At 30.5% G+C, this 12,172-nt stretch overlaps 1 protein-coding gene across 1 annotated transcript; it reads left to right on the forward strand.

Annotated features, from left to right (window-relative positions):
• The first annotated feature begins 1,803 nt into the window (after nt 1-1,803).
• LOC120206513 (RNA-binding protein 25-like) lies at nt 1,804-2,511 on the forward strand. The gene is made up of 2 exons (XM_039206151.1): nt 1,804-1,937; nt 2,223-2,511. The coding sequence occupies exons 1-2, from the start codon at nt 1,875-1,877 to the stop codon at nt 2,472-2,474; spliced, it is 315 nt and encodes a 104-aa protein (XP_039062082.1). The 5' UTR covers nt 1,804-1,874; the 3' UTR covers nt 2,475-2,511.
• Nucleotides 2,512-12,172: the final 9,661 nt, after the last annotated feature.

A 12,172-nucleotide genomic window follows, 5' to 3' on the forward strand; every position in this document is an offset into this window, starting at 1 on the left:
ATTGTGCATATTAAATGTATCTCGTAACATCCTTCCATGTCATCTTCTCTAAAAGTTGGATGGGGAGAAGGAGCACGATAAGTCAGTAACTCGTGGAAGCAGATCTATCTGATACAATCTCTCCATGAAAGATCCATTTTCTATACCCCCGAACAAATCCAAAAATAACTAGATGCTCGTACACAACTTCACGAATGTGCCAATTAATGTTCACACAATTCTTACAAGGGCAAAGAATCATATTTTCTTGGCTTGCATTCAGAAAAGCTAAATTTAGAAAGTTTTCGACTCCATTTCAATATTCGACGCTTACCCTTAAGAAATCTATCCAACTCTTATCCATTTCGTATTTCTGGAGTTTCAATTTCAAATGTTAATTGCTAATAATATAGATAAAATTAGAACCTAAACAGAAGCATTAAATTATCATATTTAGTGCATAATAATATTTTCATAGTATAAAACTAATCACTCGTAAATTATACAACTTTTAAATTGATAAAATTGTATGGGAGCAAATGTATCTCAGTTAATTTATAAAAATTATAACAAGAATTATATACAACTGCATACTATAGAACTAAATACTTACACATGTTTCATCAAATGTAGCATTTACATCTAAACAGACTCATGTTTCATTGTTACCGAGAGAGGCATTAAGAACTTAGAACGAAATATAAACCCAATTAACCCATTAGCGAAGGGTTGAAGAAATAAAGAAAAAGAATAACACAAAAGGACAACCGACTTAAGTAGTAGTCAACAATTTCTCAGTGAAATGCATACTATATCTCTGTGATTAATTATGATTGTTAGAAGTTAGAATTCAAAGGACAATCCACTTAAGTCTTAGTCAACTATGCGACACCAAGAATAATTTAATACATTTGACTTGACAATATTAAAGCAACGTAAAAATACTTTACTTAATGAGTATCATGGACAAACCTGGAAAATGTTTATTATGATGCTATTTCGATGAACCAGAATAATATATGCATGTCACTAATACCTGTGCAACTCGATCAAACTCCAACATCAATAGTGATTTATGTAACTTTTTTTTTGCAAATTCTGACAACCATGCAGACAAAGCAAGTGTACTGTAGCAAATAAACCACGATTACATATCATCATAAGGGAAAAGGAGGCTAATACGTTAAATGATTTAAAGAACCTAAACCAAAGAGGTGAGCACGAATACACGTCTTCTCAAGTTTTATACTTAGTTTCCAAAAATGGGTTTTATAGAGGTTTAAGAGAATATATGGATTTTAGCTTGTTTTTAGTGTATTCAAGTTATAAGAAGTATTTTTAACTTTAACCCAACCACGTAGTTGATTTAGTAACTCAGTTTCTTAACTTTGATTAGTGAAAGAAGTGGGAGAAAGCTCAAGAGAGGGGAAAAGAGAAATTGCCTATTGAGTGATTTGAGGACGTTTCTAGTAATCAAGAAATCAAGGTAACACATTCACAACTTCTTCATACCAATTATGGGACACTAGAAATGCATTATATCTTAAGAGTTGAGTGTGAATCATGTTTAGTAGTTTTCATGGTAGATTCTATGTTTAAGTGTTATAACATGTTTCAAAGCCTTATTTATGACCCCTAAACATCACGTAAAAGACTAATAATGATTGGGGATTAGTTTGAGTGCAAATTTTAAGCCCAAGTAGGGTAATTTCGAATAAAATGATGTAAGAACCCTAACTAGTAGGGATAAAGATCGTAATGATGAGGATAGAAATCGCAACAGAGACAAGACCAAAGAGAAAATCCATGACCGGGATAGAGACAGAGAACATAGACAGGGTAAGGTGAAAACAACCGATAACCAGAAACTTTTGGATGCAAAACAATTAATTGATATGATTCCAAAGACCAAGGAGGAGCTATTTTCATATGAGATAAACTGGAATGTTTATGACCAGGTAAGCATCTTTTCACATGTCTTTTTTCAAACTGTTATTTTCAAACATTCTGTCCTCTGGTTAGGGCTAACTAGTTAAAATAGTGCATAATGTTAGCTTCAATTGCATTAGGCTTGTTCTTCCTTGGCATATATGGAACTAACATGAACATTGTAGTATCCATATTTCTCTTCTGCATTTGTTTGAAATAATCATCTTTGGGCAGATATCTTTTACCTTATAATTTTAGTTTAAACCCAATTATAAACTTGACACTAATTCTAAGTGGTACTGTCACTTGTGCAGCATGCACTGCATGAGAGAATGAGACCCTGGATTTCAAAGAAAATTATGGAGTTCTTGGGAGAAGAAGAGAAAACTCTGGTTGATTACATCGTATCGAGTACTCAGGAACATGTCAAGGCTTCCCAAATGCTGGAGCTGCTGCAGTCTATATTAGATGAGGAGGCAGAGATGTTTGTGCTTAAGATGTGGAGGATGCTCATATTTGAAATTAAAAAAGTAGAGACTGGTCTGGCTCTACGTTCGAGATCCTGATCTAACATTGATGTCGTGCTGGCGGTTCATGTGTTGCTCTTCGCTGGGTGAGTCATGGATACATTTTTTTTCCAATCTCTATTGGTTTTAAGAAGTAAATGTAGAGAGTTTGTAATACTTCTAAGCACAATATAGGTTAAATATCAACCCCGGACAACCTTGTTGGCCGCCCTCAATGAAGAGCACTATTGACATTTGACAGTACCCTACTTCATTGTCTACCATATGGAATGAAGTCATGACTCATGTTCTTCACTACTTGTGGTAGCCCTTCCTTTTTCAAGTTTTAAACATCCATTTTCCCATTTCTATTCTATCAAGAACAGAACAATTTTCTTGTATGAAAAGTATTATTGTAGTGCTAACCAAAAATGGTTTTCCATGTTTATATTAAGAGTGCAGTTGTATCAATCTTTGGGTTAGCAAATCTATATTAAGCGGTAATGGATTGAAATGCAAGAAGTGAAGAGGATTCTTACATCATTTTATTCGAAATGATTAGCAAATCTTTGGGTTAGCAAATCTATATTAAGCGGTAATGGATTATAAGATGGTTTTCCATGTTTATATTAAGAGCATTAAACCCTAACGAAGCGAAAAAGAGAGATAAGAATGAAAATAAAGGAACCTGTGATGGTGCCGTGAACGACGGTGCCGTTCTTGAGCTCAATCGACACCGTTTCATTGTTCAACTTCATCAAAAAACCTGCACATTGTTTTTCAAACCGAAGCCATTTTAAAGAGATCCAACAAGTTGTTTTTAATTTTTTACACGTACTTGTTACACACGAAGGGAAGATAAATTTTGCTAATCAAGAGTTGAGATTAAAGAGGGAAAGGGAAACTGACCTGACGAGCTTCATGTTGAGAAGAGAGAACAGAACTAGAGCATGAGGCAAAAGGCGAGAAACCTAAATCAAAGGAAGCGGGAAAGAGAGGGAGAGAAACGTACTCTGTTTGCTGCTTCTACCAGGCCTCGAAGTCGGAGGTGATTTAGGGCTCAATAATATTGCAGCGTTTATACATAAAACGCCACTAGATACAATAATATTGCGGCGTTTATAAAAAAATGCCGTACCATTAATACTCAATAGCGGCGTTTGTACAAAAACGTCGCTAAATGACTACTCTTTTACGGCGTTTGTTGATAAAACGCCACAATAAATAACTCTATACCGGCGTTTGTTCCAAAAACGCCGCTAAATTACTACTCTATTGCGGCATTTTTTGAAGAAACGCCGCTATATTATCATTTGGCGGCGTTTGGAACGCCGCTATATTTCAATATCTTGTGGCGTTTACTCTCCAAATGTCGCTAAAAACGCCGCTGCAGAACACTTTTGCTGTAGTGACTATAGGGCGTTGTTTTGTTAAGTCCCCGACTGTTAGAAGTTAGAAAATGATACTTTGATTATAGAGTGTTAATTTGATGGTCTTTTGTGCTGGACGTTAACCTGTTGACTAATATATATATGATAAAATGTGATCCCAGAATCATTAGAAGTGTATTATATGGATCGAATCTCCGTTTACATTATGTCGTCAAGTCAGTGCTTGAAACATTATGTCGACGAGCCAATGCTTAAAAGCAAAATAGTGCTAGTAGACATCATTAAAATATGACTTTATCATATTCTTGTCAGTATGTTAACGTCCAGCGCAAACAACCATCAATTTTTTAATAGAAAAAGATGAGTTTGGAACATATGAATAGTCGGGTGACTATTTTTGTAAATTTTAATAGTCGGGGACTCAACAAAGTAATACCTTATAGTCAGGGGATCATTTTATAACTTTTAATAGTCAGATGACTCAATAAAATATCGTCCTATAGTCGGGGATCATTTGTGTACTTTACCCTAATTTTTATTATATTATCAATTAATTTTAGAAAGATTATTATCAAATTAATTTGGTGTAGCAATTTTTTAACATTCTAATATCATTATAAGGTAGGAATGATTATGAAGTGTACGTCGTATATTGAAACACACCACTGATGTAACACATTTATATATATCACTAATTAAATTATCCTTATTAAATAAATATTAAAACAATAATGACATATCCACAATTAATCATTTATTATTATTTAATTTAAATTCTAATAGGAATATAATTAAATTATATTTTTATTAAAAATTATAATTATTTAAAAAAAATATTTATAATTGGAACACTTAATTTATATAAATTTGCATATTCATCCTAGTAGCAACCATCAAAATGAATCGCCAATGACCTTATTCATCACTGTAATTGTGTTCTTCAACATACACTGCCGCCAAAGAACTATACCAAGAGAAAACTAGTCTTTCTCTTCACCAAACGTCACACAACAACTGATCGTCGATTACATCTGTCTTGGGCTTCGAAACTTGTATCGTTGATGCTTTGCCGGTGGAAAGTTAAAGCAGTTTATATCTACTATTCTTTTTATTGTTAATGACTGACTTTGCATCTTGGGAGGTTCATGCAACTTATATTTTTCTATGTTCTTTCTAAATCGCAACAAGGTATGAAGGAGCCGACAACACGATGCCATTTTTCGCCTTTATACTTATTTTCTTTAGTTATAATAGTGAGTTACCTTCATAATTACAAGTAATATGTGTTTAATTAAAATTAGTTAACAGTCTTTATAGTATGTGGTTAAAAGCTTTCAGTTGGTATTTCTCTTCTCCCCTAAGTTATGGATTCAATACACATTAGAAGTAAAATTCTCTTTTCCCCTAATTAAGAATTATACAAAAAATTAAATAAATTTAGAATTAACGATTATAAAAGTACAATTAAATTAATAATTATAATATAACATAGGTTAAACCACCTATACATGATTTGTCTCCACAGCCTTTGTGTTCAAAGATAAAAGGGCAGTTAATAGAAATATGGATCAAAGTGAGAATGACAGGGATTAGATTTGGGAAAGTTGAGATTTAAGAGTACTATTGAAATAAGTGCAGTTAAAAGTTTGACAACATTTTTAGGGTAAACTACATATTTGATCATTCATCTATTATTTAGTTTCTATTCTGATCACTCAATTATTATCGTTTTTAAATAATCGTACTTAACGTTACGTTTGAGTTCTGTTTTGATCATCCGTCATTAAAAAAATTAACGATGATTTTGACGTGTCATCATAAGGTAATACCACGTCGTTACTGAAAAATAATTAAAAATATCATGTCAGCATTATCGTTAATTTTTTAATGGCGGATGAATAAAACAAAACAAAAACGTAATATTAGATATGACTTTTTGTTATAAAAACTCAGTAATAAGTGGGTGACCAAATAGGCAGTTTATCCTATTTTTTAAGGTAATTTTAGTGGTGAAAATGAAAAGAAACAAAAATAGGGTTGAAGGGATTTAAATCCCTTAGATTTGTTGAGTATAAGAGTGCATTATCATTAAGCAAAGTCTAACATGTAGTTAAGATTGATAACATATTATATATAAGTCAAATTATAATAAATAAATTATTAATATAATAATATATTATATTACATTTTTATTTTGATAATATCTAATAAACTATTAATATAATTAATAATATTTATTATTTTTATAAAAACATTATCTAATATTTAAAATATATTTATTAATATTATCAACCATTAACCAAGTGATAAACTTTGATCAACTTTTTCAAACCTGTCACCCTTATTTCTTATTTTTTTTCTCAATGAAACGATTATTAGTGATTTGATGAATATCATTCAATCAAAATAATTTAATTAATAAAATTAATAATTTGGTAATTGAAACAAAAGTATCTTTATAATGATTATACACATGATTTATCCAAAAAATAAATGAGTTGATTGCATTGTATGTTCTCAAAGTATGACCCTCATTTTAAAATGGTCCCTAAACTTTTAAATGTTCTAATTTCATCCCTAAACTATGCTTATCATTCTAAATTAGTCCTCAAACTTTTAAACACTTCAATTTCATCCCTAACTATGACTTTCATTCTAAATTTGTCCCTAAACTTTTTGAATATTTCAATTTCATCCCAAACTATATTTATATACTAATCACATCCCTTGTAAATAAAATCCTTAGGCCAATTTATATTACTATATGTTCAAAATAACAAAATTTAAGTTGAACTATGGTTGAAATTAATTACATATTTGGATGAATTTGGGGATGAAATTGGAATACTCAAAAGTTTAGAGACTAATATAGAAAAGGGGTCATAGTTTAGGGATGAAATTAGAATTTTTAAAAGTTTAAGAACTAATTTAGAATAAGAGTCATAATCTGGGGATGAAATTAAAATATTACAATGTTTAATGAGAAATTTAAAATGAGTTTTATAGTTTAGAGACATGTGATGCAATTAACTCAAAATAAATTGGCAAATCTTTATGTTCATTTTTTATGGTATGGATGATTATAAGGTAATATTTATTTATGATTTTTTAATATATTGATGTGTACACACTCTATATATACAATTGTTCGTATCTAATATTTATAGTGAGAATAACAATTTCTTTTTACCTAATACCCTTTGATTAATCCACCTTTACGTCGAATTTAGTGATATGTATTAATGTTTTTCTTAATTATTTTTCGTATAGCGTGGCAATGATTTTGTTTGAATAATCTTCGATCATCTCCGGCTTTTGGGTGGACGGTGGAATTTTGTTTTAGTAGCCGATTTCCAGATTTTAATTTAATAAAACACGGAGGCCTTTAATTTCAATTTCACACGTTACGTGGAGTTGCTTTCCTTTCTTTTAATTAGTCACTCGTATCAGATCTATTAATCAAATATTTTTGATCAGGTACTACAGAGATGATGATGACCCTCCCAACTCAGTTTATTTCATTTGTAAACATGAGTTCGAACCCTTGACATTGTTTAAAGAATCTAGTATATTATTTCACTAGATCAACTGGTTGTTAATGTTTTATTTTATTTATTTCAAATAATTTCATTGATTGAGTTAATTTTATTTAACTCTTAATTTTGAATTCAGATAATTTTTATAATACTATTAATAGATAATAAATTCATTAAAAAATAAAAGTAAAATTAGTAAATTTATGAATAATGTATTTAGAAATTACATAAATGGTAGAGTTATAAAATTGAGTTGTTATAATTAGTTACGGCCAGTAAATTAATTAGTTAATTAGTCATTTGTTTGTTAGTTCAGTTGAAGTTGTAGTTTTGAGTATAAAATCTCAATGATGTAATGGGATAAAAATCTAATCATAAATTTTCAGTTTTACTGATAAAAAACTCATCATGTATTTCTTTTTATTTATTTTTTTCCTGCACACAGTAATTGCTTATCTCTTACACACATCTACCATCGAACGTTTATAGTTTCCACTGGAATGACAAAAAAACTCGAACCAACGGGAAAAATTGAAAATCGAATTAAACGAAAACGGGGATGGGAAAAAATCGTTTATGTTAAACGGGGACGGAGACGGGTTTGGTAATCCCCGCCCCGATTACCCGACCCGATACCCATCCCAATAAATATTAAAAATAATTATATATATATATATATATATATATATATATATAATATTAATAAATTTAATTTAAATTAAATTATATATATATATATAATATTTATATATTTAATTTAAATATATATATACCCAGCCCGATACCCGACTCGATACTCGTTTAAATAACCGTTTATGTTAAAAGGGGATACCCGTTTCCCCGCGGTTTTCCCTGATTACCCGATGAGGATCCCCGTTTAAATCCCTGCGGTTTTTTAAGCGGTACGGGTACATGTTTTTTAAACGGAGACGGGGACGGGGGAACCAATACCCTACCCGAACTCGACCCGTTGCCATCCCTAGTTCCCACCATTTATATTGTCATTCTCACAATCAATAATGTTTTATCTCTCTTTGTTAATGCTTTGTTAAATATACCAACAATCAGTTGATCTAGTAGGATGAGACACAATGACATAACTCAGTATTATTTATTGAGGAGACCATTTTAAAAAATATAAATATTAGTTAAAATATTTTACTACCTTCAACTGAAATGAAATTAAAAGTTGAATATTTAATAACTTAATTAAAATTATCGACTCAAAAAAATGAACAATCAAATAGAAAAAAAGACAAAAATTTTGAATCTTGAAATCATAAATAATAAAGGAGAATATATTTTCATTCATTTAAAAATAAAATAAAAATACAAAAAATTGAATGTTAACTCTTTTTTATAAGTGCATTTAATAATTTATTATATACACTTTTTAAGGATCAACTTAAGAATTTAATATCTATTAATATATATATAAAAGACAAGTTGATCTAATGGAATGAGGCACTAGATCTCTTAACAAGGTTAGGGGTTCAAATCTTAGTGTTTGCATAGGGTGGCTTTCATCTTTACAATACTTGGTATGAATTAATCGATTAATAAATTAGATACAAAAAATTACCCTATATATATATACACTAAAAAACAAAAACTTAACTTTAAGTATGATTTAAAAAAAAATTAAGCATTAAAAGGGATCAAAACTTATAATTTAGGTACTAAATATGTAATTTACCCTAAAAAAATTAGGGGCATGTCCCCCTCTAGCCCTTTACTAGTTCTACCTCTGATGAGGCACTACATTCCTTAAACAATGTTAGGGTTCGAACCCTGGCGTTTGCAAATGGAGTTAACTGGGTTGAGAGGGTCAGCCTCGCCTCTGCAGTACTTGATCTGGATTAGTTGATCAATAGATTGAATACTAGTGATTAATTCAAAAAAATAATTTATTAAATATTATTTTTGAAAAATGTTTAAGATAATATCCGTTCAAAATATTTCTTAATCATTAACAAGACACATATCCTCTAGACGTAGTTACTCGAATTTAGAACTTCTAAAGAAAACTATACTCACTTTAAACACTAAGTTCACTTGATGGTTCCAATATTAAACTAATATTGAATCATAAAATAACGAAAAAGTGAAATACCATATGACATGTCCTTTTATTTTGATATTCCTTAAGGAACGTTATGGAATTTTCTTTTTTAGTAATCTAGGATAAGTACAATGTCGACACTTGTTTTCGTCCCGACATTATTTATTATTATTATCATCATCATCATCATCATTATTATTTATTTTATCTTTATTAATTTGTTGTAGGCCCTTACAACAGACCCAACTGACCCATCATGCCTATACCTAAAAACCCACATAATTAGGGTTTCCTCATGTTCTAGCGAGCCGCATCATTCCTGCCGTTAGATCTGGAATAGATCAAATGACCCAAATTAATCACCAACTAGGGTTTTACCCTGAGCTCCAACCGCCACTCATCCTGGACCGTCATATATGGACCCCATCTAACGATCCAGATCAAGCAAATTGGGGTTTTACCCTATTTCCCCTACCACCATCATTTCCACCAACCACGTAACCTACTGCACCAGTTCCTTGCCACTGTTATTTCCGCCAACTATACAAGGCAACCCTACCACTTCAGTTCATCCAAATCAACACGTCATTCCACACCTCTACAACAAGCAAGCAACAAATACCAAGACAATGTAATGATTTCATTTTATTGAAAAAAATAAAAGAGAAATATGTAAAAAAATCAAGGGTTATAAAACCTGAACATTGTTTTAAAGAAAGGGGTTCCCTTTTCATTTTGAGAAGTAATACAAGAAGTTTTTTTTTCAAGGTATTTTTTCTTTTTTACTTTCGATTTCAAAATAAGGATAATAAAATATAAAAAAGAAAACTATACTTTCACGAAACAGAAACGAGAAGAGGAGAGAAGATCTAGTTACCTTAGAGTGGGGAGTAGAACTGGAGGGTCGGTTCGTCTTCGTGGTGGCTGAAGCGTGCGAGGACTGAAAGGTCGAGGCTTTTGGGGGGCTTTTTAGGTGGTTTAGGCCCTAGATCTAGCCTAGGAAGATAGATCGGAGTGAAAGGATCAGTTTAGGTTTGGTTTAGGGATTTCGACCGCCGTGTGTGGCGGCAAGTAGTGGGCCGACCAAAAGAAAAAAGAGAAAGGGGAGAGAATTTCTAATTTTTTTTTGGTTTTTCGGTTGAAATGAAAAAAAAGGAAATAGGATATATAGGGGAACTTTAGGGTAAAATCACGCTTAGGTCTCCTTAACTTAAGCACATTTTTGTATGTTAGTCACCTGTAAGGACCGAACTTGCTTTTTACCCATTTTTATGTGTGCTTTATATTTTTTTGGATATTTACTTAGTCCCCCATAATTTAGCGTTTTTTGTATGTTAGTCACTTTTAGGGACCGAAGTTGTTATTTACCTATTTTTTATGCATACTATGTATTTTGGGATATTTGTTGTTTAGTCCCCCTTATTTGGTGTGTTTTTACATTTTGGTCATGTGTAGTGATGATTTAATTTAATTTTAATATTTATGGATTGATTTAGTAATTTACACATTTTTCTTTAAAAACATGTTTTAGGCTAGTAAAAAAGAATAATTATGAAATGGTCCTTGTAGTTTTAACATGTATTATATTTCGACCTATGATCTATTTCGTTATTTAATTTAATTTAACCATGCAATTTTATTTTATTTTAATTTGGTCCCCGTGTTTTATTTATTTTTATCCTTTGTAATTTTAGCACTTAATGTTAAAAATGTTCACTTTGGTCACTGTTGCACTTTATTTTGTTTTGATTTGTGACGTGGTGATTTATTTGTTTATATTTTAGTCCTATTTGCCTTTAGTTTTATTTTAAGTTTTGCATGTTGCTTTTATGTTATTTTATTTTAGTCACTAATTAGTTTTGTTATCTATTAATTTGCATGATACCCTCATAAGCATTTCTTGACCCGAATCAAAATAATTTGACTAAGGGACTAGTATTCATTCATTTTAAGATTGTTGTAAAGTGACTGTATTAACATATAAGAAAGTTACTATCGATAATTTTAAAATTAAAGTCTATTTCATTAAGTGTCACGAATTAAATTGAATCCATTTTAAAATTTGGGGATTGAGGAAAAGATCATGTTCTTTTAATTAAGTTCACTGAGAAAAGACTGTTAGATCGAATCTAAGGCATCGTCTCAATGTATTTAAATAATTGAACATCCTTATTCTCATTAAAGGTTGGTAAAATAAATAATTAATGGTACTTTCTTGATGTATGCTTTTAATTTGTTTCATTTTTATTTTTTCAAGTTTTCAAAATAAGTAACAGTCGAATTAATATTGAAAATAGTAATATCTTTTCATTTCGGTTGGAGTAATAAATGATAGCTTTAAGGCATGAGAGGTCATTTATTCTCGATTAGAAATAATTAGATATTATCGTTTTCTCTCGAATCAATATTGATTTTTAAGATGAAATAGTGATATCTCTTCATTTCGATTGGGTAATAAATTATTGTTTTAAGGCATGAGAGGTTATTTATTCTCGATTGGAAATAATTAGATATTATCGTTTTCTCTCTTAGAATTATTTTGTGTTGTCATTTTTAATTAATAATGAACTTTAGGATGTAATTATAATAGTTTCTTTTTTTTTCCGATTGGAGTAAGAATCAACTGCTTTAAGGCATGAGAGATCGATTCTTCTCGATAGGAAATAATTAAATATTATCGTGTTTCATCCTAAAATTCAAAGAATATTACTTGTATGGGATCTTAAATTAAATTCGACTCAAATTCTTAAATTTCATTGCAAGGACAAC

The sequence above is a fragment of the Hibiscus syriacus genome, unplaced genomic scaffold (assembly GCF_006381635.1).
Source record: "Hibiscus syriacus cultivar Baekdansim isolate YM2019G1 unplaced genomic scaffold, ASM638163v2 tig00000477_pilon, whole genome shotgun sequence".
NCBI lineage: Eukaryota > Viridiplantae > Streptophyta > Magnoliopsida > Malvales > Malvaceae > Hibiscus > Hibiscus syriacus.

What these genes read in the sequence shown, in the direction of transcription:
- LOC120206513 (XM_039206151.1), top strand. Translation starts at nt 1,875, where the DNA reads ATGATTCCAAAGACCAAGGAGGAGCTATTTTCATATGAGATAAACTGG. An exon ending in ACTGGAATGTTTATGACCAG is followed by an intron (nt 1,938 to 2,222) that starts GTAAGCATCTTT and finishes TCACTTGTGCAG; the next exon opens with CATGCACTGCATGAGAGAAT.